We start from the raw sequence: 23,994 nt of genomic DNA on the forward strand, positions 1-23,994 counted from the left end.
TCTCTCTTAGAGTTGTGATCCTTGTGTCTTCCTCTCTGGGCAGAAAGTGTAGTGGGATCAATTCAGTCACTGAGGCTTAATGCCTTTAGTGTAGTCAAAGACTCATGACTTCTGTCATTTGGTTTTCAGTACCCAAATAGTTTTAATTTCTCCTGTTGTTTTCAGATGGCTGTATGCATATCAATATCCAGCTTGTTTACAGACAGCAAGTGCTCTCTTTTGACTTTCTTCACAAGAGAACTTTGTCATATTGACAGCATCCAGAGTGCTCTCTGACTTCAGAAAATCTTGTCTTGAAGTAATTTAAAATGGAAAATAAGTATTATGTGTAGTAAACCGAGGAACACATGCCATGTTAGTGGCAGAGCCGAAGGTGCACAGTGCAATGACTTCCTTTATGGAGGGTAGTCATGTTTTACTGAGACGCCTCTATATCTGTGTATTTTCACTTGTGAGTTAAAAAGTACTTAAGTCTAAATATATTTGAACATAATTAAAAGCAAAGTCAATGAGGCACTAATGCCATAAAATCTACTCAGTTCTTAAACGTGATCTAACATGGTGACCTATGAAAATGTCACAAAAAGACTAGGATGTAGGTCAGCTAATATGTTAATTCTAAAAATAGGAGCTCTGATAATTATCCTCAATAATACTTAATTTTAAGTGGGTAAGAAGACTAGTTTGGGGAACTGTAAAGCTGCTAATGCATTGAGTGCTGTTTTATATGGGAATGGTAGTGATGCGGGTTGTAAAGTTTCTGACACCTTTATGTGTTGGGAACTTGTTTACAGTGCTATTAACTTTTGCACAGTTATCAGTCTGAAATATGGTATATTTATTGTTTGCCTCAAGCTGAATTAGTAGGAATATTTCCAGGCACAACACTTCTAGATGAGCTTAAGGGGAAAGTAGGTTGTATTGTCTTTGTTTAAAAACATAACAAAACCCCTTTGTGATGATTGCAGACTGTCCAGCAGATGTGTTTTCTGAGTGATGTAATAGCAAAAAAGGTCAGCACGTGTTTGACTTCCATTCACAAAAGTATCTTAGGAAAGGGAAATCACAACCTTTATATAATATAGGTGTTTTGTTCCTGATACACTGTAGTCAGTTCCAGCTACTTCCTTTCTTCTACACATTGATATACATTTCCTTTCCATAAAGTCCTGTAAAGAGTATGAAGAGAAACAGGAAAAATAAAATAAAAACTCAGAATGATTGCAGCAAAGAGAAGAATTAATGTGTTAATAGTTTCAGAAAGAAGCAAAGAGAAGAAGAATTAATGTGTTAATAGTTTCAGAAAGAGTTTGGTTAAGATGGGGAGAGAATAAATGCACACAAAAGATGCTGCTTTGATTGTGGTGGCTATCCTTTTGGCACATGATTGCTCTGTGTAGCCTCTCACTCATGTGCATGCTCACCCCTGGAATTAAATTCATGGCACTCAGCATGCTCAGTGATCCTTCCCCTCTGCTCAGCACTGGTGAGGCCACACTTGGAGTGTTGGGTCCAGTTTCTAGGCTCCTCAGTATTAGAGAGACATGGACATACTGGAGAGAGTCCAGCACAGGGCCATTCAGATTATGGAAAGGACTGGACCATCTCTCCTATGCAGAAAGGCTGAGAGAGCTGGAACTGTTCAGCCTGGAGAAAAGAAGGCTCAGGAGGATCTCATCAATGTCCATAAACACCTGAAGGAAGGGCAAAAAGAGGATGGAGCCAGGCTCTTTTCAGTGGTGCCCAGTGACAGGACCAGAGGTAATGGACACAAACTGAACATAGGAGATTCCCTCTGAACATTAGGAAACACTTTTTTACTATGAGGATGATCAAGCAGTGGCGCAGGTCACCCAGAGAGGTGATGGAGTTTCCATCTTTGGAGATACTCAAAAGCCATCTGGGCATGGTCCTGGGCAGCCAGCACTTGGTGACTGCTTGAGCGTAAAGGTTGGACCAGATGACCTCTAGAGGTCCTTTCCAACCTCAAACTGTTCTGTGACTCTGTGAGTAGAGAAGTGTCCAAACAAACCAGTAAGAAATTGAAACAAGGCATTTCTTAATGTCATTCTACTCCCAGGTGCTGCTCAGCTAGAGAAGTGCCATGTGTGATTCACAGTGCAGAGCTTACACCTGCAATCAGTTTCTTAAGCTGAGGATGAATCATGCCTCATCCCAGAGTAGGAGAAACGGGACATGCAATTTCTCATATGCTGTACTGATGGCTAAGGCACTGGGCTGTCAGCTGAAGAGATCTCTATTTTATCGAATGATTATTTAATGCATATCCTTTTGCTCTTTTGCCTCTCACCCAGCCTTTAATTCTTTTTTTAAAGAGTAACTAAGCTTTAACATGAAGAAGGGGCTGGCAGTGCTGCCATTGCCACACTGGGTGGCCCTCATCTGGGTGGTTAGAGTTCTCCTCTGGAAGCCCGAAAATAGTAATGTGAATCTTCTTTTGCCATAGAGAGAAATGAGCACACACACCCACAAGAGGAAGCCTCTTTTAATGAAAGCTGCATTTTCTAGCAGGTTTTTGCAGAGCCTGTTCCTGTAGGTGTACATTGCAAGGTTCTAACCCTGAGATTTATGAAAGGAAGGGAAAGCTTGGCTTTGAGGATTGCAATTGAATGTGAAACAAGAACAACAGCTGGGGCAATTCTGGCCATGCACAGAACACAAGTATACATTCTTCAGAGAGACTTCAGTGGTAAAAACTTTGGCAGCTCTGAAGGTGGTCAAGACTTTTGATGACTTACCTGCCTGCAGAGGTCTCGTGACACTAACCAATCAGTGATCATTTTCAGAGGACTAAGATCAAGAAAAAGGCCAAAACTGAAAGAAAATGTAAAAGTAAGGGGAAACAGTTACAACAGTGAAGGGATAGCAGGTCAGTTTGTTAGTGAGATACCTTGATCAATTTGGCAAGACAATTGTGTGCTTTGACAAATGCAGCAAAGGAGGAATATGTGGAATGTCAAGCACTGATGTCAAACTTTAGAGCTTGGGTGGTTCCTCACACTGCTCCAGCGTGTCTGAAGAGTGTGGTTGTCACATAAAGTAGATGTGGTGAGACATATTGCTATGAAAAGTAGGGGATGGTATTAAGCTGTTAGGGAGAGGACTAAAGCAGTGATATTCAAAAAGGAATAAATACTGTTGTCTTGACTGTTATCACTGTTAACCCAATGCTTGTTACTAGAAATACGTTGACAGTGCTGTCAGTCTTATTTGCATATCTCCTGCTGGGACTTCCAGCGCCATCCCTCTGTATAATTTTAGACAAACCTCTATCAGCTATTTAACATGAAGAATTTGTTGTATATGTAGGAAAAAATTACTATGTGCATGTGTAGCACAGGACATTCCTTGTTACACCTTGTTTGTAAGAGCAGACCTCAGTCTCTCAGCTTATTTCCAAGTGATAAGAAACGTGATAAAGTTTTTACTTCTGTAGCTGCCATCTTACTGCTCAACAGTGCTGTTTTGTGTACCATGTCCTGGAAAAAATGTTTGTGCTCCACTGCACAAATTAACCAACAACCGCTGTTCCCAGGGCAATGTTGGCAGCTCTGTTGAAATCCTCAATAGTGCTGCTAAGCAAGAGAGGAAGCTACCAACAAAAAAGCATGTTCAGTTCAGCTCGACTGAAAGTGTAAAGGAAGGGAAAACTACTACAAAATTTTAAAAGACTTTCTGAGGAAATAAACATATTTTATTAGGTTCTTGTATGAAGTCTTGAAAGCACTAAAAAATTTTAATTAGTAAAAATACTAAATATTAATACATTATTTATAAATTAAATAATAAGAAGAAACTTATTTCTATAAATTATTGTAAAATAATATTAAATTTACATCATTGATTTTTATGGAAACAAACCACAAAAAGATAAACCAACCAACATTCTGCCCTATAAAATGAATATTGTTTTAAAAATTTTCCTATCTGATTAAATTTGCGTGAATAGAAGAATAACTGATTTTCTAACATTCATAAAAATCATGAGACTGATAATAAAATGCACTAATGGGAATAATGTTTTTATACATTAAAGTCTTTGAAATATTTTATGAGCGTAAGATACCTGTGGCATGTAACTATTGAAGAAGTAGAACTTAAAGAGGGTATTACAAATAGTGGCATAACACAGATCTATTAGTGCATAGACACAATAGTGCTTAAAAATTATGTTCTCATGTTTTAAATATTAATTTAACATGTAAATATCAGAAGTTATGACATCTTATTTCTAGAAGCTCCTAGATTTTTTTTTTATATTTGGCCCTGTTCTCAGATTTTCTAGACACATCTCATTCGTCCAAATAGCTGTACCTGTAATTCATATAGATGCCTATCTGAATTCTATTTCAGTGATGTTATAGCAACTGCCAGAGACTGTCTTGTCGTGTATACTAGGCGTTGGGTGTCTATAGGAAGAATTTGTACCTGATTTGATGTGGTCAGTTTAAGATCTTGAGTCAACTAAAACTTGCAAATACAGTAAACTTTGTGTTGTTAATACTTGTATGGACTTTTCTCACAAAGCAGAAGGAAACCCCCATCTCTTCTCCCACTGTTTCCTTCCTGATTCCACAGGTGTCAGGCTTTGATCTGGTATTAGGTCAGAGTGCAGATAACTGATTTTTCCATGTACTGACTAGCCTCTGGTTGTAGGATATACGTGCTGCATATTACGTTTCATTCAGTATCTAGATGCTTACCTCACAGCTAGAAGACGACTTTATTGTCTGTGGCTTTTCAGCATTCTAGAGACAACAATGACCATAACATCTTCCTAAAACTAAACCAGTGTTTATTTAGAGAACAGAAACAAGGCAGTGATTGAACAGAGTTTTAAGACAAGCCACGCTTCTGTGGGCGCTCCTATAGGTATTCTCCAGCCAGGTCTCCGTGAGCTGCATTACATAGATCTCCACTACTTATTTTTCTTTTGCTCAATTCCTGCTTTTCAGAAAATAGTTTACTGGGCTCCTTGCACTGGCTTTGTCCTATCATATGCCTTGAGATTTTTTTGGCAAAGGTTTTGTCCCAGCTACTATTTCTTGCTTCTTTTCTTTTTTCTTAGGAAAAAATCAATTTAATAAATCAGTAACTAACCAAGGATTTATAACATCAAATGAGCCATTTCATATCTTTTGCAAGTGCTGTGCCTGATTTTAAATACATGGAAAGTGACAGTAGTTGGACCTGCTTACATAAGTATGTCTTGAAACAGCAGGTGTTTACACAAGTAGAATAGAGGTAATACTTCTTGTCACTTAGATTTTAGAAGCAATAAACTTTGGATCAGACAGATAATAGCCAACATAAAACCTGAAGTCTGTGCAGGGCAGGTATTGAATAGGGTCTGCTGAGATCTGGAGAGAGAGGCAGAGAGAGTATTATGTTTTCTTAAAAGTCTGATCTTGATAGTCTTGAAACAACTTGTGAACTAGACATAGACTGGCTAAGTAATTTTGGGAATGGGCGTTAAATTCTTGGTCAGCAAAATGAAGTTGTGATTTTGCTTTTAGCCAGCGGCCTGTGGTTAAAGCATTCACAGAAGTATGTTGGATTACCAGGCTTAATCCCTTCCCTTGCTTGAGAGGATTTGTCCCATGCTTCCAACTCTCAAGAGATTTCCCTAGCTGCCACAAAATAAGAGGAGAGAGATACACAGTGCTTCATTTCTCCTCCTGGTGCCATTCCCACTTTGCAGAATTAATTAAGCATTCACTGAGGCAGGAACCAGAACACAGCTGACCCATCATTTAATTACTGCCCTAATTGCAAGACTAGAGAGTCTCCCCCCTCATCTGTCTCAGATGCTGACTGATCTGGAAGACAGCAATGCTTGCAGGAAGAAATAAAAAAGCACTACAGAATAGCCTTATCACATGGCTAGAGTGTCTGGGTAGAGTGATAGCTTTGGGTTTGTCCTGGACTGATATATCCAGTGGGATTGCAGTTTCTTTGCATGAAGTCATGGTAATGTGAAAGACATCGGGTCTCTATCTCACCTGTTTCGTATGTCCAATCCCACCGAACTCTTAAAGCTAACTGGATTGTTAAGTGCTGTGCTAACAGCACCAACAGAAAATGGTTTTGTGAGAAGTGACTTTTGAGCTGCATATTTGTTGAATCAGATATTCATAGCACTGGTAATATTTGTAACGTTGGTAATATTGAACTCATCTTCTTATCTTGCTTGCAATAAGTTGCTTTAGAATTTTTATTTTGCAATCGACATCCACCTGACACCAGTACTAATCTTCCCTTTCACTCAAAACTATTACAAATACTAGATGATAATTTTAAATAAGTTGATCAAAATTAATAACATGGCTTAATGCATCGCTGTCTGAGGAGCTGCGTGGAAGTTGAGGGCATAAAGATCCTGGTTAAAAAAAAAAAACAAAAAACTTAGATGCTTGAAATGAAATTTAAACAATATTTAAATCCAAGTCCACAGTTGAGATCCTAAAAATCCCTATTGACCTGTCATTTCAGGATCAGCCATGCTTTATGTATAGATTCATGTACAGCTGGACTGTATTCAAGAGAAAAAGCATTGAATTCAGCGATCTGTTCTGTCTGTACATTAATGTGTTGGTCAGTGTGCAGATACAACTACAGAAGAAAAGATAGCTTCTTGCTTAGCATATCTACTCTTTTCCGAAATTCATAGTCTTTATCCTTCAGAAGAGACAGTAAGAATTCGCTAGAATGATGCTAGTTTTATACCTAAAAAGGAAACACGAGGATGCTATGCAGTGGATGTTGTTACGACTTCTGCAGTCAGCGTAACTTACACAGCAGAAGTCAGGATGCACACACGTGTGGAGCTCTGCTCTCTGAAGGCTTTGCACTGAACTGCCTACAGTGGCTAAAGCAGCCTTCGCTTAAGAAATTAATTGGAAGATAATGTGGTTGATAGCAAATGAAAACTTTTCTAGAAGTTTCTTTATTACTAATGGTACTTATGAGTCACGAAGAACACGGAGTGACTTTGACATCCTGGGAGAGTTTGCAGGCTGGTAACTGGAAACACTCTTCTCACTTGCAAACTAAAATCATGAAAATTATTTTGACAGCCTGAAACTAAATGTCAGTTTTACAAAAATGCTTTCGGAAGAGAGCCACATCCTGAGAATGACTCAGCGAAGGTTGTGTCATGCAGATGGCAGAAGCAATGAGAAGTACTCCAGAGCTGAGGCTTCTCATTATTGTTGTTCAGTTGTTATTGTGAAGCAGGAAATTTCATTCCCCTTTACCTAAGCAGATAATAAAAGGTGCACTTGTTATTGGGGGAAAAAGAAATAAAAGTTGTACTTAAGTGTTTGCCTAAAGATGTGTTCACCTTGGTCTCATCAATCAAAATGTTAAGTGGATACTGAGTTGAAACTGGCATCAGTAAAGCAGACAACTTTTCTGCAGCTTATGCAGGAAGGAGGTTTTAAAGTGAAGAAATGGGGCCTTTTTGACATATTTTACCTCAAGCTACAGGCAGATACTTTAACAGATTTTGATGCTATTACTAAAGCATAATGGATAGAAATGCAATCTTTGAGACTTTATGTTCAATGAACACTTAAAATAGAAATAAATTAATAGAAAAGTATTAAAATTATTACTGAGATATTTAGTATGTCAAATTGTATGTAGAAAAGGCAGAACTACAACTATTTCAAGAAGCCTCATGTTGCTAGCTCTTAAATTTGGAGAGAAATAATCTGCTAATCCTTGCTTCAAAGAGATGGCAAGTGACAGTGACCAGAGCAGTTAAGTGGCAGCATGCAGTTTGTATCATAAGGTCTCTGAATAATTGATTGTGCCACATACATGTGCATAATGTAATTTGGATCTGTGAAATGCAGTCCACAGAAAACAGTGTGGATTGTAGTTGGGGGAGAAAATAGAAAGAGTAAAGATATGGCACAAGTATAGTTTTAATTTCCTTTCTAAAACAATTCCTTTTTAAATGAGGCATCTAGTGACAGGAAGTCCATTCCATCAACGTGCTCTTAGAGAATCATCTGCACTCATTAGAACCTACAGTAAAAATCTTGCTGACTACTTTTCACATGAAAGATGATTCTGTCCTAGTTGACAAGTTGGAAGTTGATTCGTCTTGAAAGAGGTCAGTTGTAAGCTCCTTCTGTGTTGGAAAAAATTGTATCAACCATAGCTTTCTGACTCTATTTCCTCTGGAAAGGGAAGCAGTTGTATCAGAAGAGCAATGAGGAATGCCTCGTTTGTCAATTAATCCAAATAAAATTTGTTTGGTTAACAAATACATGATTGTTTGGTTTTGTTCCCCCCCCCCCCCGATGTTGTGTTACCCTTACAAACTTTCCATGGTAGCTAAAATTAAACATAGGTAAATCACAGTGTGGCTTGAAGTTGCAACTTGCAGAGGTTCGAGCAGTAGGCTTGAGAGATAGTGTTTTCAAAACTGTTTTAAAACAAAGACTACCATTTTGTTATGTATAACCTTTCTTCTTCTTTTTTTATTGAAGATGGAACGTGGAACACAGAGCCTCAGAAGATAGTTAAACTGGGGGTTCTGCCTGTCAGAAGTCTGCTTGTGATGGAGGAGACTATTTGGGCAGCATGTGGTGGACAAATTTTTATAATCAGCACTGTGACACATTCCATAGAGGTAAACACTTTTAAAAGCATCGCTCACATACTGTGCTACAGCTTACAGGTGGTGAAATTTTAAACAGTAAAATCTGTTTAAGAAGCTTCATAATTCAGGAAGCTTTTAATGAAATATGGTTTCTGTTCTGTTAAATCCCACTTCCCACAGTTTGAAATTCTGCCATGATGTTCTCTGCTGATGTCTCATAAGACTTAGGTTTGCTTCCATTTTCCCCCAGTGTCCATAAGGTGCTTGGAACTCAGAGTACTTATGGCAAGAGGTTTGCTTAAAAGTGAGATCTGAGGAAAGGCAGCGGAGATGTGGGTGCCTGTAGGAATTGCCTGTTAATTCCAGAAGAAGGTTTAATTAAAAGACTGCCTCTACATAGTTATATTTTACTTGTACCTTGTGATGATTTCATAATATATTTCTTCAGAGATTTCTTACACTGCTTCTCAGTGGACTACAAAAATTTGCTTTGCATAAGGACATTTTCTGATTAATTATCATACAAAAGTCAGCTTTTCTGGAAGGAGAGGAGAGTGTTAAGGATTCAAGCTCATATTTGTGACCACGTTTTCCAGAAAGCGTTAAGCCCTCATTTCTGTCAAAATTGCAGCCTCCATCAAAAGAATGTCTTAGTAGTCTAAAGTTTAGAGCTGATGAAAGGTTAGGAATTAAGCCTTTCCTTCAACCTACAATACAGTTACACTGGGTTGCATGATGTTTACAGCCATGAAGTCCTTTCAAACAGGAGTCCTGATGAGCTCACAGCCGCCTTCTTTGTGTGCTTTGTTGCTGCTTTTTTGTTTCATTGATGATCGTGTTTTCTCCCAACAATTGTCTGTTTGGTACAATTGATTCTGTGAGTCATTGTCATGTGTTTGTGGGGAAATCGGGAACATTCAAATTTCCTCTTGTCTTTATCTGTGCTTTCTGGGTGATATGTTTCATCCAAGTAGGTGCTTGGATCATATATTTCCCTACTTTGTTTTTCTTTAAGACTTCTTTCCTTGATAGTTTGATTGGTATGATGAGGGAAAGATTCTGGAAGAGTGATTTGGATAGGTGCTTGGAAATGGTCTTTTGTTAACTTAATTGAAGGAACAGGGTCACCTCTGGGACACCTGGTTACTGTCCTACAGACTTTGATGATGAATCTCTCTGATTCTCACCAAGAAATATGTAGCAACAATAAGAGATCACAGCCAGATTGTTCCTGTGTGAGGTTGGTTATATACAGCCAGATCTCTGTAAATAAGTCTGTCATTTCTGGCCTAATTCTATCACAGAGCTCTTCCTAAATCAGATGGTGTGGCTGCAGTTTGGGCTATGCTGTGCTGTTTTGGCACAGGAGAAGAAAACCAGAGTTAGACAAGCTTTGAGGATTAAAGGATGTGTAAAGCTTCACTCTATCAAAATACGATATAGAATGATGGTTCGCAGTATTGAAAGCAGAAGTTCAGAGGGATAAAATAGCAAATATTCTGTCAATATCAATGTGGTAGTTTCATTTTTCAGCTGGTACTACAATTTTTCATACAAAAGCATCACAGGAGGCTTTTAATTTCCAGAGTGCTTTGTAAACTAACCTTTCCATTGCATTCAGAGCTCAGATTATTGAGCTCTGAAAACTGACTTTTATAGCTATAATTAATATACAGGCAATGAATGCTTCAGCAAACAACATATAAGAACTGGTGCAACTGGAAGTGGTGCATATGGGTTGAATAACGTTTTCTCAACACAGTTAATTTTATTCAAGACTGATAATTTTTTGTATGACTGCAGCAAACAACATATAAGAACTGGTGCGACTGGAAGTGGTGCATATGGGTTGAATAATGTTTTCTCAACACAGTTAACTTTATTCAAGACTGATAATTTTTTGTATGACTGGCTGAAAGTCATATTTTTTTATTCCACACAATATCCATGCCATAGCACGTAGTCTTCATCATAGAACTGTGAACAAATTACAATTTTCTGTTAATCTCTTTACTGGTCCTAAGACATACACAAGTACTGATCTTGTTTTTGTCGTCTCACCAGACTAAACAGCTCACTAATGTTTTCACTATTGCTACCTGCTCAGTTACCTGACTTGTTTTGATCACTGCCTGGGTTTTTATTTCCAAAAGTGATCTGCGATGATGTGCATACCATGTTCGTTGGCAATATGTTGTTTCAATATTATATTATACATGAGGCAATTTAGACTCTGCCTATCAGCAGCTGAATACATCTGAGCTACCTCTTCCTTACTGTGCAGAGCAGAATTTTTGCTGTATGAAGAGAAACAGCAGCAAGGAAATGTTTGTTCTCCCTCTGTATCCTCTCTTGTTCAGTTAGTAGTAATGTTTTGACTCAAGACTTTTTGCATAACATTAATCTTTGCTCTATCAACAGGAGTCCAGGTGTTGCACAGGGCTCAACTGTTGTTCTTCCCTTTTTGCTGAACTCCTTTCTATCTCCATATACTTCAAATTACAGCTGCTTGTCCATCCATTGCTTTCTACTGCCATGCCTACATATTATGTGCTCTGTGGCATACATGTTATCTATAAAGGCATCTGACTCAATATTTAAGGCCAATAGGTATGTGAGCCCATGAGAGTGTTCGAGACGGTTCTGTAAACTTAGTCCTTGTGAGGCACTCCCTGCTTCATAGGTAGCTCATATTTAACTGTCTGTGCATTCGCTAAATGCCAAGTACATTGTCTTTGAGAACAATGTAATTTCATGCCTCCTTGCTTTTCTAAGAGATTTATTTAAGCTTTTTAAAAAACAATTATTAGTAAATGAGCAGGTTTGGCATCCTATATATTGGGTTTGGATGTTATTCACTTCCCCTGCCTTTTTTTTCCCCCTCTGATATGGATAAGACTCTCAATTCACTTGTTTTAATGATGTGTTACTGTAATAGAATGTTTTAGGAAATATCTTTTACTGGCATAGAGCCCTGAACTGGCACAATGCCTCAAGCTCCTTGGCAAGGGACATGTGAGAAATGCATCACTTGCTGTTATATATTAATTACAAACTTTGATACTCTTTCCGTGAAGAATAAATTTGTCCTTAGTCTTGACCCTAGGTCTGACAGTTGTATTGCTGTTGGGTATAGACCTTGATCCCATGGTGGTCTCTGTGCCCATAGACCCTTATGCTCTGCAAAAGCACTATGTGTTTGTTTAAAAACAACGAAAAATGCCAGAGTATTTAACAGAATAAAGTCACCAATTGAATGGCATTCCATCCTCGTTTGTTTTGTCTTGTTTTTAAAACTTGGCTAACTATACACTAGTTACTCTGAAATGTTCAGCTGAATAAACAAAACAAATTAAAATCCCTATCCGTGAGTGTATGTTGCCTGAGTACTGTAACTTCTTCAAAGTAGTAAAGTCATTTGTTTTACTTTGTGGACAATGATACCCATTATGCATCGCTCTGCAAGCGAGCAGCCCCTCAAAAGAAAGACTCCAGCTATGCCCTGTGCTGCAGGAACAGTAGTGAGCTGTGTCGGGCTGTGCTGCTGGGCAGGCGGGCTACAGCATCCAGAATGTCTTCTGCAGCTCTCATGTTGCTATAGAGTTTGAATGAGAGCCTGAGGGGAAAAAAGCTGGGCTCTGAATAGAGAGGAATGTAGGCATGAAACCTAAAAAAGTAAAATTAAGCTCAGGTTTGTTTTTGTTTTGTTTTGTTTTTTATAACAAAAGGAATAAGACATTTTTGTCCCTTTGTACCTGTATTTCTTGTTCTGAGAAGAAAAAAAATAACTGCAGGAAAAGGCCAGCTATTGGTTTTCAGATGTAATTGAAACAGATGTCAAAGCCACCCTCTATCCAAGAGCTTACACGTTTGTAAAAGAACATACAGGTTTGAGGTATGATCCTGCTCCATGTTAGAAGACCCTTTGAACGAGAATAGTTCTTTATACATGCTTCTTGTGGTGCTGACAGTATTACAGGTTTACTTTAAATGTGTCTACGTGTTGCAGCAGACAGCTGTACAAACGGCAGGACAGACTAAGTGGGAGTATAATGAGTTGGCTGGTAAAAATGGAATGTGACAAAAATGCATGTACAAGTTGTTTACAGTGGTACCAACAGAATTGTCAGCTGCAGCCAGACCGCTCCAGAGAAAATTCATTTCTTACGATCTGCGTCATTTTTCTCCTGATTTCAAAGAGTGGGAGTTGCTGGTCAGGTTCACTTCAGCAGCCTTGGATCTGTCCCTGAGAAGTTTTCAAAAGCCAGTTGGTCATCAGTGTAGGGATGTATGTGTCTGTAAAAAGAAGTTACTCTTTTAAAATCCTTTTTGCAATGAAACATGCATGATGAGAATACCAGGAAATTTAGTCATAAGGGCTGTCTCTGGCTTTGAAAGATGTTGTTAATGGATGAATTCTTCTTTTAATAAATTGTGTATATAATTTGATAGAGAATTAATGGAAGTTACTTGAGGAAAACAGTGAATATAAGTGTGCCTGCCAGAGGTGTTTACCTTGCATTCTGCAGTGTTGATATTCGAAGAATCAAAAGGTAATACAGTAACACTCAAAAACTGAACCCCTGCCTAATAACTGAAGATAAACTTCTCTGTTTGTTTACTAAAAACTGAAAGTTTGAAGAATAGTGTTAAGAAATGAAAAGAAAAAAAAATTCCCCTTATTTTTAAACAGCCAGTTTCTCAGTGGGAAATACTAATTTATGGAGTAATAAACCATGAAAAGAAAATTAAATCCCTACTAAGTATAATACCACAAGTTACACTTTGTGAAAGCTTAAACATCTATACTGTATCTCTGATCTTAGACTGTTGAATTTGGATGGAGAATTTGAACAATATATCTATAACCCTAATATATTCAAAACATAACTATCTTAGGCTAAGAGCTTATCCTGAGAAACATGGAATTTAGTTTTTGATGCAAGATGACCAAAATTTAACTCTTAATTGTAATGCGTGGAAAATGTAAGTGTACTTTTACTAGAGGGAAGGGGGTACTTTTGCATTTTATCTGCAAATATAATTAAGAGTATATAATACATCATGTGAATAATAGAGCAGGTATTTCTTTCCATATCCCTGAGAAAGAGATCTAAGGAGCAGTTTGTCATTTATTTAGCCAAGCAAGTTTTATGTTTATCAGAATAGCTCTCTGTATTTGATAATAGCTGGCACAACATTAAAAGGCTGTCTTTAACTTTAGCGACAGTTCACTTACAAGACAAAACTGTAAAAAAAATATCCCTGCTTCTTGTTAATGATTAAAGAACTTTACTACAGCTTTGTCTTGCACGTTAACAGGGTCATGTAGAGAGGTTTTGGCCTCCCTGGAGCCATGCAGAAGTTATAACTGAAGGCACTAGATGAAGGAAAAAGTTGTTTTTTCCTCAAAGTCTTGTATTATTATCTTCAGAAGGAGGATTTTGATCTTTCTAATGAGAAGCATCAATATTTTGAAGGACACGAAAACAAAATAGCTAATACTTGTGAAATTCAGAAGTCTCTATGAGTCAAAAAGCAACCCGCAGTATTAAGATTCATATGTATGTAGTTGAGCAAATAATTGTGTATTTATATTCAGAAACACTCTACTTTCTAAAGGTTATTTTTTCCTTGATTCTATTATCCTTGTTCTGAATAAACCTCCTAACAAAACACAAGAAAAATATTTTTTAATGTTTAAAGATAAGTTCTGCTGTTGTTCCAAAGTAACATATTGGGAAAAAAATCTGCCCACTCCCAGGAGCCTCATCTGTGGTAGTTTTCCTGAAGAAGTATCAATAAAGAAATACAAAATCCTTGTAAGTCTGAGCTGTTATGGGCTTGCCAGCCCCTGCCATGCAGTATTTCTAATAAATATAATGTCTAACTTACTGTGAAGTTACTCTGTTGTTAGGTAGAACTTTGGCTCAAGAGCTGAGAATCCTTCCTTACTACTGATAGCATATTTTCAAATAAAAGGAAAATTAACACATCACCTGCAGCGGTCAGAACGTGAGCAAAGCAGAGGAAGCTAGCTTTGTCCTTGACATGGAGGACAGATACACAGTGCCTACACTGGAGAGCTGATACGGAAGATTGAATGATGTTCAGTTGGATCTCCCTACAGAGTCCTTGTTTTTCTTACAGAGCCATTTTGAAGCCCATCAAGAGGAAGGGATGGTAATCTCTCACATGGCTGTTGCTGGAGTGGGAATCTGGATTGCCTTCACATCTGGATCTACGCTTCGCCTGTTCCACACTGAGACACTGAAACACCTCCAGGATATTAACATTGCCACACCTGTTCATAATATGTTGCCAGGTACCTGAGTCACATTGTATGATAACATTTTTGTTCTTATTAATGTCATTTTTCAGAGTGTTGTAGATGAGGCCAGAATCAGAAAGTCTGTCTCGGGCTTTGAGTCTGATAACTGTCTTGGGACTATTTGCTTTAGTAAATCACAGTCTGTCACCTGCCCAGAAGAACAATGTGTGCAGTGAGCTGGTTGAGTAACAGCACTCCTCCTTAGAGGTTACAAATGTAATTATATATATAAGCAGGTGGATTCTTCTGTTTAGTCTTTTTTGTCTTTTTAGTGACTGTGAAGCAGTAGGACAATGCAGTTTGCCATGAAAATGTGTTTGCTTTGCAGAGTTTAGCATTTGTTTCTGGAACTTGGTATCAAAGTACACAATGGAGTCAGTGTGCCTAGGATCTGGACCAAAAAAACGCTTGCTTAATTTTAGTTACACCAGTAGTCACAGTGGAGTAATAAACTACCAGTGAACTCAGCTGAACCACTCACACAGATATTTCAGTGTGTTCAGTGTTTTGCTGATTGGAGCTTTAATTTGTTGAATTAAAAGGTTAGTCTTATAAGCAAAGATGGAACCTGTGGCTGTTAGGATAAAATTCAGCAGATTGTTAAGTGTTTTAAGACAGACACTGTTCAATCATCCCCACATCATCAGTGTCGCAGACAGTTGCACTGCCCTGTATCAGGTGTGCAAGCGAGTGGTTAGGACCTCAGCATCAGCAAGCACATCAGGTGGGAGCTGTGGCAGCACTAGGAGAAGAAACAGACAGAAAAGTGATGCTGGCACAGCTGAGCACGAGGTCCATGAGGGGACCACCGTTCCTCCTGTCTCCCTGTTTATAGACTGCAGTAGACAGAAAGAACCTCTGCAGTTTTTATGGGCAATGTGTGCACCAGCTTTGTTGCTTCGTTTCTAGCAGAAGTCAGTTCTTCCCACGCTGAGATTATATTTATATTTTTACAAGAGTTAAATATAAATCTTGCATCAATAATGTTTTACTTCTTCAGCCTCTGTCTTCTTATCATGTTTTCTTTCAGATGACATTAGTTTTGCAATAAACTTATATTTTAAATTGTGTCCATTTATATCATGTTCTAGACAGGGTGTTTTTTACATGTGGTGTTTGAATGTAGCTCCAGCACTGAACAGCAGCAAATGGCCTGCCTTTAAATAGGTCATTTGATTGAATTCATCACAGTTATGCAAAGAAATCAAGATAAGTTGTAAAAAAAAGATTAACTTTTAATATGTTCCACTGTTTGTAGCAGGGGAAAAAAGGGAAGTAGGGGCCTCCCTTATACATACTTTCTACGTATAAAAATCTTCAAAAATTTAGCTTTAGTGTTTGTTGCCATGGTAATAAAACTGCTGATGTAACATAGATTTTTTTTTTTTTCTTCTGTAAAAGAGTTTTGGCTAATTATATCTCCTTGATGTCATTCTTACCCATTTTAGTTCCTTTTTTTTTTTTTTCCTCAGTGTCTTCACAAAAAGCACGCCAGTGAATAGAAATAGAAATTTATTTCAGAAATAGAACATTAGTACAGCAAACATTCCAAGGGAGAATCCATTCTAAAATGAAATGAATTGTAGTTATTTAGTAGCAGCTCTTGAGACTGTTTATATGATCCTAATAATGCTGCAACAACAAAGGCTAAAAGACAGAGGAGTAGGAGGTTTACATAATAAAGCAGCAGTAAGGACCTTTTGGAACTAAAAGCAGCCAAAGGATAAATCAAGCTCTGTGTAGTATATAGTATATACTGAGATTAAAAAGGAAAAAAAAAAGTGAAACAGAAAAGGACTGAAATAGCTGCATATTTACAAAATATGTGTTTGTCTTTACTGAGGATTTTTGGGATTTTTCGTTTTAAAGGAAACAGCTCAGTTAGTTTTCTGAAATCCAACAGAAATTCCTTAATATGCAAAAATAACAGATAAGTAAAAATTCAACTTCTATTGAAATGGGAGGGAAGAAATTGGTGTAAAAATATTGCTAAGAGTCTTAAGAAGAGATATTAAAAAGGCAAGATTTTGATATAACTTTGAAGAAGCTGGACTTCTTTTGCCAAGATTTTAATAGGAACAAAAATATGTAATACCAGCCTGATAAGTGACCTGGAGATGTCATCTCTGTCTTTGTTTAAAGCAGTGTAAACAAGAGGAACATCACTCCATGGGGTTAAAGAAATTATTTTGTTGTTATACAGTAAAAATAAAGAAAAATTTACTGTAACTGTCAGGAATGTTTATTGTGAGTTAGTGTTGTATTGAAAGGATAGCTGTAGCTCTAGTAAATAAGATAGAGGAGTAAGGAGGTACTTATAACCTTGGTAACCATTTCTCATAGCATTAGATTTTCCCAGTTTTGTTCTTAGGAGAAGATGGCTTTAAATATCACTGCCTGCTCTCCTTGGAAAGGATGTGCCTCCTTTGCTTTGAAGAAGACAACCCTGCAGCACAGTGGGCAGGACAGAATCATAGAGGAATGAAGTGTAAGGGAAATGGCACAGGAGGTGATTGTCCGTGTGGTTCGGCAGTTTGGTAATGTAAAGAAGCCAGCTGTGTCTGGCAGAGTCTTTTATCTGCTGGACGGAACTTTATAAATCTGTGGCAGTCTGCTTATGAAGAATGAAGCTGGGAGGGCTCTTGCTTTCTGGAATTTTGGGAAGTTTGTGTGTAGGAATGCAGGACTGGAAATTAAACCAGGGTCACAAGAGGCAACCATGGGATAGACATCTAGTCCAGGGTGGTCTGCAGTACCTTTACTTCATGTATCATCAGAAATACCTCCTAATAATTTATACAAGCTCGTGTTCTATAACAAAACACAAAAAAACCCACAAATGTCATATGAGAAAGGAAGAGAATGGCTGTGGGGAAGAGCATCATCATTGTTATCGGTCCAGGTAACTATTTATTTCATTATCTAGTAGTCCACAGTACAGCTGGCTTGCTTTTAAGTGGCCCAGGCACAGCTCTGTTAGCAGAACATGGGGAGTACTGAGCAGCAGGGGGGAAAAAAACCAAAACTGTTAACATTTGAAGACAAATATACACACTTCACTAGTGCAGTGTACTTAATTTGTACAGCAAATTTATGCTTAGTGTTTGTGATCTGTAGTTGAAATCTCAACAAAGGCATCTTTTCACCAGCCTTTATCACAGCTTGCACCAAAAAAAACCCCAAACAGACCCATACTGTACATGAGTAGGCAGTCTACTTGTTTTTTCATAGTCACATTCAGTATTTCATTATTCAAGAACAACTTTTAAAAAGTTTTGCCTTTTGGCTCGAAAAGTTTGTCCTTTTAAAGGGATTGCCATGCCCTTGATACATTTAGTTTCATTGCTTATATGGACGATGACATGTTACCTGTTTAACAAAGAGGTGATTTCTGCTGAAGTTGCTGTATTCTGTTTATATCCTTATATCCTCTAATGGCATATGTGTTTCCTGGAAACAAAAGAGAAAAGCAAATTTAAAAAATGTATCATTTCCTCTCTGTGGAAAACAAATTGTACAGCTCTCTTTTCTCCCCACCAGGTGCCAGACCTTAAAATGCAGTTAGTTTATGATTTTACTGCTGGGAAACGATAAAAAGATTGAGGAAAACTTTAGGTCAGCCAACAGATGTGTACAGTGGGCTTATTTTTATATAGTGAAAGCAGCATGGTCACATAAGAGGACATGCACCAGTATGTCCTGGCACCTACCTAGGGTTGACTTCAGAAGATCTGTGTGGGAACACATGAGGATTTACCCGGATCTGGTGGTGGCTGTAATTGAGACCTGAGAAAGGTGAAAGTAGAGCAGAACATAAGCAATAAAATCAGTTGTCCATGAATAAGCTTAGTTGTTGTCTTCAACAAAATAAAGATCTTGGTTAGATTCTTTTACAGGTTTTAACAGTTCTGTCATTGCATTGGGACAGTGTGATCTGAAAGTTTTAATTTAAAAATAATAGTATTTGATTGGCTTTGGCATTTATGTTTATCATTTCCCCTTCTTAACTTGCTAATTTCTGTGATTACTGCATAATACGTTCTGGAGAATTGATTTTTTTTTTTTCCCCTCTGAATTTGAAATATAGCAGAATAAAAAGTCACAAAATAACAAAGAAAAGTACGATTTCAAACCTTGGCTACTAGATAACAAATTAATGTCTTAAGTTAATATTTTAGTAGTTGGCTTTTTATTTCATTTTTTCAGTTGTTTTATGCCATTTCAAAGTATGTTTTTAGATGCAGATGTTTCCTGCTTTTTCAAGACTTCAAAGCAAGTGGTTTTCCTTTTGACCTCACTATATATACACTATATATAGATGGTTTATGCTTAAGGTTGTGCTCAGTGTTTAAGATACGAAGTTGCTAGCTAATAATTTGCTGGTTTTGCCTATTGAAACAGTAATGCATATGACCAATTTTCCTTGGCAAAAATTACTGGTTAGAAGTTGCTTCAGGGTTGGAGTATGAAATCATGCATATCATTCTACATTTAAACATTTAGAAAAGAATTAAAGATCTATTGTTTAAAAATGTGAGCATCTTGCTTCTGTAAGTTTGAGAGGCAAAAGTACAATTAAAGTTTTTGATAATTTTAAAGTTTTAAAATGGTACTTAAGTATTTCTTGTCTACTTTGAAAAACAAGCCTTAAGTGAAATGGAGCGAGATTAATTTAACCTTCAGTTAATTGCTGTAGCACCAGTTGTGGGAGAGGGCTCACGTTATACAGAACTTGACCAAACCTGAGCTCTAAATCACAGAATTCAAATACGGATTTTGCAAACTCCAACACACAGAGGTGTTTGGGCATCACTGTTTGAACTTCTTTTGTGCTGAAGGAGCACCTCTGTGTGCTTTGCTTTGGAAACTAAACCATTAATATATAAAAAACCCAAACAAACAAACAAAAAAATGCTAAACCCCCCCCCACCAAAACCAGAGCAACCAACTAACCAAAAAACCCCATCAAAAAAGAAAACGCCACCCTTCAAAAGGCTTGTAATTTATCTAAAGGCATAGACCATCCATGCTTATCTAACTGAAGAGGGATGGTGCTGTCCTGCCAGCATAAACACCTACAGTTCATGGAAAACAACATAGGTGTCTCTGAAGGTCTGCATGAGTAGATGGAGCCTCTTCAGCTTGTTACACCTGCCAAGGGTAGTTCCAGATCTGGCTCTGCAGCCTACATGTACCTTTTATGACACGGCATTGCTGGGTTAATGCTTTGTTTCTGTAAAGTTCTATGGGGAAAGACTTGAACTGTGGTCTGCCTACTGCCTTCCAGTTGAGTGCTTTGGGCTACAGTCAAGCTGCTCCTCCCTTGCTTTCCCAGTGGGTCTGTGATTCATATATTATTGGATATAAGTTGGCTGACCTTCAAGGGACGAGATGGAAAGTGCATTCATTTGTGATAGACCATAATTAAGGTCCTTTTCCAAAGTGTGGAACATGCAGGTTCATCCAAGTTATATCAGATGGGGAATCCAAATTCCCTGCTTACTGAAGAAGTGATTAACAACTTGAGAGCTGTGATGAAGATGGGAATGACTGTTCTCTTGCATGTGAAGTTAATCATAAATCCAAGAACATGTAGGTTTTGAACCTGGAAGATTCCAGCAGAGTTTAAATGTTTCTCCACATAAACCTGGGCCATGACAGAAGTTTGGGCATGCCATAGTTTAAATTTCTGAAACTTGGCAAGACCATTTTGAAAATCCATCTAAACTGAATCAAATGTATTTAGTAACCTTTGCAAGGAAAAATTACATTGTTTTCATTAGAAAAATAACAATCCCATAAATACTATGTTGTAGAAAATCATAGAGTTATTTTGATTGGAAATTACAGTGCAGGTAATCTTGTCCATCCTTCTTGAAGCAGGCCTGATTAGACCTGGTTGTTCAAAGACTTGTCCAGCCAAATTTTTAATATCTTTGGATAGGACGGAGATTCCACAACCTCTCGGAGCAACCTGTTGCAGTGTTTGACCACCCTTGTGATGAAGAAGCTTTTCCTTACAACCAAATCTCCCACATATTCCACATTTGATCTGTTGTGTCTGTGCACATCTGAATAGAGTCTGACTCTGTCTTCTGTGCACCCTCCCGTCAGACAGGCACAGACAGCACTTCTTTCAACTTCTCTTTGTACGCTGGCTGCTTCAGTCTCCTCATCAGCTTGGTCACCTTCCATTGGACTTGTTCCAGTGCACCAATGCCATTCTTGTACCGGGGGACCCAAACTCCAACAGGAGGACACAGCACTTCTGATACAGTTTAATGGAATAAAAACTAGGGGAAAAAGTAATCATGAACAGGTTTGAGTCACGAGTATAGTGTGTTATGGCAATATATTATTGAGCATGGTGAAGTGAAATGCATTTCGGTTTTATTATTGAAAATATACAAACAGTCTATTCATAAAAGCATATTTGAAAGATAATCTATGTCTACTTTTAGATACTGTGGTTAAAATATTTAGGACAGAATGTTTCAGAAGTTTATCATTATTTAAATTGTCATATATGTAATAAGTTTAATACCACAATCCAGCACAATATTTGCCTTTGCAGTGAGTGCTTTGCTGAATTAAATGGTACAGCTGATGGTGTTTGCCTGAAGTTACTTTGATCTAGGCAAAGGTCATCACTTGGAAGTAACGGAGCACTTTCTAAACATTGCAGGGCAGCACCGTGTTTCTGTGACCAGCCTCCTGGTGTGCCATGGTTTATTGCTGGTTGGAACCAACCTGGGTATAATAGTAGCGCTGCCAGTGCCACGTCTGCAGGGCATTCCCAAAGTAACTGGTGAGTGGAATTTTTCAAATGGATCGAGCACAATGGTTTTATACCGAATATTTCATTTCTCTTCTGTCAGGAGTTTACGTGAATCTGCTAAATTATTTGTATTGCTTAGATATATATCAGAGCTTTGTGATGAAATTATATTTGTTGTTCTTCCTGAGCTTTACACTGTGTTCAGATACTTGTCTAGTTTTGTTTCAGTTGCTTGAACTGGGACAACTGTTTTTCTTTAGGGTATAAGAATAGGATAGGCATTAATTCTGTCAGAGGAGGGTCAAATATATGGGGATGAGAAGAGAATGCAAACAGTCTTTCTTCCAGATTTAGGGAAAATAGATGCAATAGGTTTAGAGACATAGATACTGAGAATTTAGTATGTTGTCTGACTGGTTAGTCAGTAAATTGGTTTTGTGCCCTTTCTCCCCAAACAGGAAACTTGGAATATATGAGAGTATATATTTAATTATTTTTTTAATAGTGATCAAAATTTTTGCATTTTGGAGATAAGTATTTATTGAGTTACTTTCATATTGCCCCATTTGAAATACAAACACATGAATGCTGCTGTATCACCTTGTAAATGTTTAAGTTAGTAGCAGGAGCAAGATTTTAAAAGTGTTGAATAAGGGCTTTGCCATGCTGTGTTCTGGGGTCAGAATTCTGCTCGAGCTTCTGCACTGTGGAGGGAAGCTGGCAGATTTTATGTGGCAAGCTGTTTACAACTTCCTTCAGGGGGGAAAAAAAAAGCTTATGTAACTTTGCAAGATGAAAACTAAATCCTCTGTGTTCAGCAAAATACACAGCAATTAGCCGGTATGATACAGGATAAATGCTTCTTAAAAATATGGAATCTATGTCAGGTGAAAATAAATGCAATACGAGAAAATTCGTTGTTGCAGAATCAAAAAACCCTCTGATTTTATTTTTCCATTTTCTTTTTTGATAATTGCAATGTCATCTACACATTCTTGCATTTATTTTGGGTCAGGATTTGTCAGATTGCACAGATCTAGCAACATTACATTTAGAGATCTATTTTTATAGACTTTGATACCATATTTGGAATTTGAACAGAAAATTTATGACCTTTTCAGTTGTGCTTCCAGTAGTGATAATTCATAGTTATATCATTGCACTTTCTGTAAAAGCAGAATATGTTTTACCATACCCTGGAAGGCATTAGGGAGTTAGGGATGGACAGAGTGCATTTATGGCATTATGGGGTTTTTCCTTTGATAGCATAGCTCTTTTCCATATTGTAGCTGATTTTGTAGAATGCTACATTTTTATTTTTTCTTTTTGCTGTAAAAGACACATATACTGATATTATTATAGCTTCTGAATTTGGCTGTATGCAATTTGTTTTTCATCCATTCTCATGATTTGCACAGTGTAAATATTCCTTGTACCACCAACATCCCACTGTTTAAATACTAAAAAAAAAATCTGCTATGGTAACTAGACAACCATTGAAAAGGATGAGTTTTAGTTCCTTCTGTATAGCATGAAGGGGTCTGTTACAATGAAACAGATGTTCTTGTGCTGTTGTGGAGAGGTACAGATGTACAACAGGAATAATTGAAAACCACATTTGTGTTTGGATTACTGGAGAGAACTGACAGTGTTACATTTGTGTTGATGCCAACAGAAAGAAGTTAGCAGCAGTTCTATACTCATGCTGTTTTGAGAACAGAGCACAAAAGTAAGGCAACTAAAATTCATAATGCCATGTTTCAGCTGATTTATTAGTACAGTCCTAAAACACTTGTGGTACGATAGATTTTTTGGGGCTGTTTGTTGGTTTGGGGTGGGGGGGGAGGTGTTTGGGGTTTTTTTACATTTATACTGTAAATTGTATACACACAAGGCAAAAGACAGTCTGGATGCATATAATAGGGTTTTTAAAGTTCTACTTTTCTGAGCAAATTTCATGAACTAATTATGGTGGAACACTGTGGTAAAATAAATAATGATGTTCTTTAATTGTCTTTTTCTTTTGACTCCAGGAAGAGGAATGGTGTCATATCATGCACACAATGGCCCAGTCAAGTTTCTTGTAATGGCTACATCTGTAAACAAGAAGAACAGAAACAAACTGAGGAACAGCCTGCCTCCTGGCTCAGAACCTAAAGACGACGACCAAAAGAATGTTCTGCACAATGAAAGACCAGGCTCTTCCCTTAGTAACACACATGACACTGCAGTTTGGCTGGGGGGTTCAGC

At 37.7% G+C, this 23,994-nt stretch overlaps 1 protein-coding gene across 1 annotated transcript in view; it reads left to right on the top strand.

Moving 5' to 3' along the window:
* The window catches only part of LOC104527019 (rho guanine nucleotide exchange factor 10-like), a 39,651-nt gene that overhangs the window by 15,363 nt on the left and 294 nt on the right, over positions 1–23,994 (top strand). The window contains 4 exon segments of the mRNA XM_010170631.2: positions 8,523–8,665; positions 14,786–14,960; positions 21,652–21,774; positions 23,778–23,993. Coding sequence (XP_010168933.2) covers positions 8,523–8,665; positions 14,786–14,960; positions 21,652–21,774; positions 23,778–23,993 — 657 coding nt within the window.

The sequence above is a fragment of the Antrostomus carolinensis genome, unplaced genomic scaffold, assembly GCF_000700745.2.
Source record: "Antrostomus carolinensis isolate BGI_N321 unplaced genomic scaffold, ASM70074v2 scaffold246, whole genome shotgun sequence".
NCBI lineage: Eukaryota > Metazoa > Chordata > Aves > Caprimulgiformes > Caprimulgidae > Antrostomus > Antrostomus carolinensis.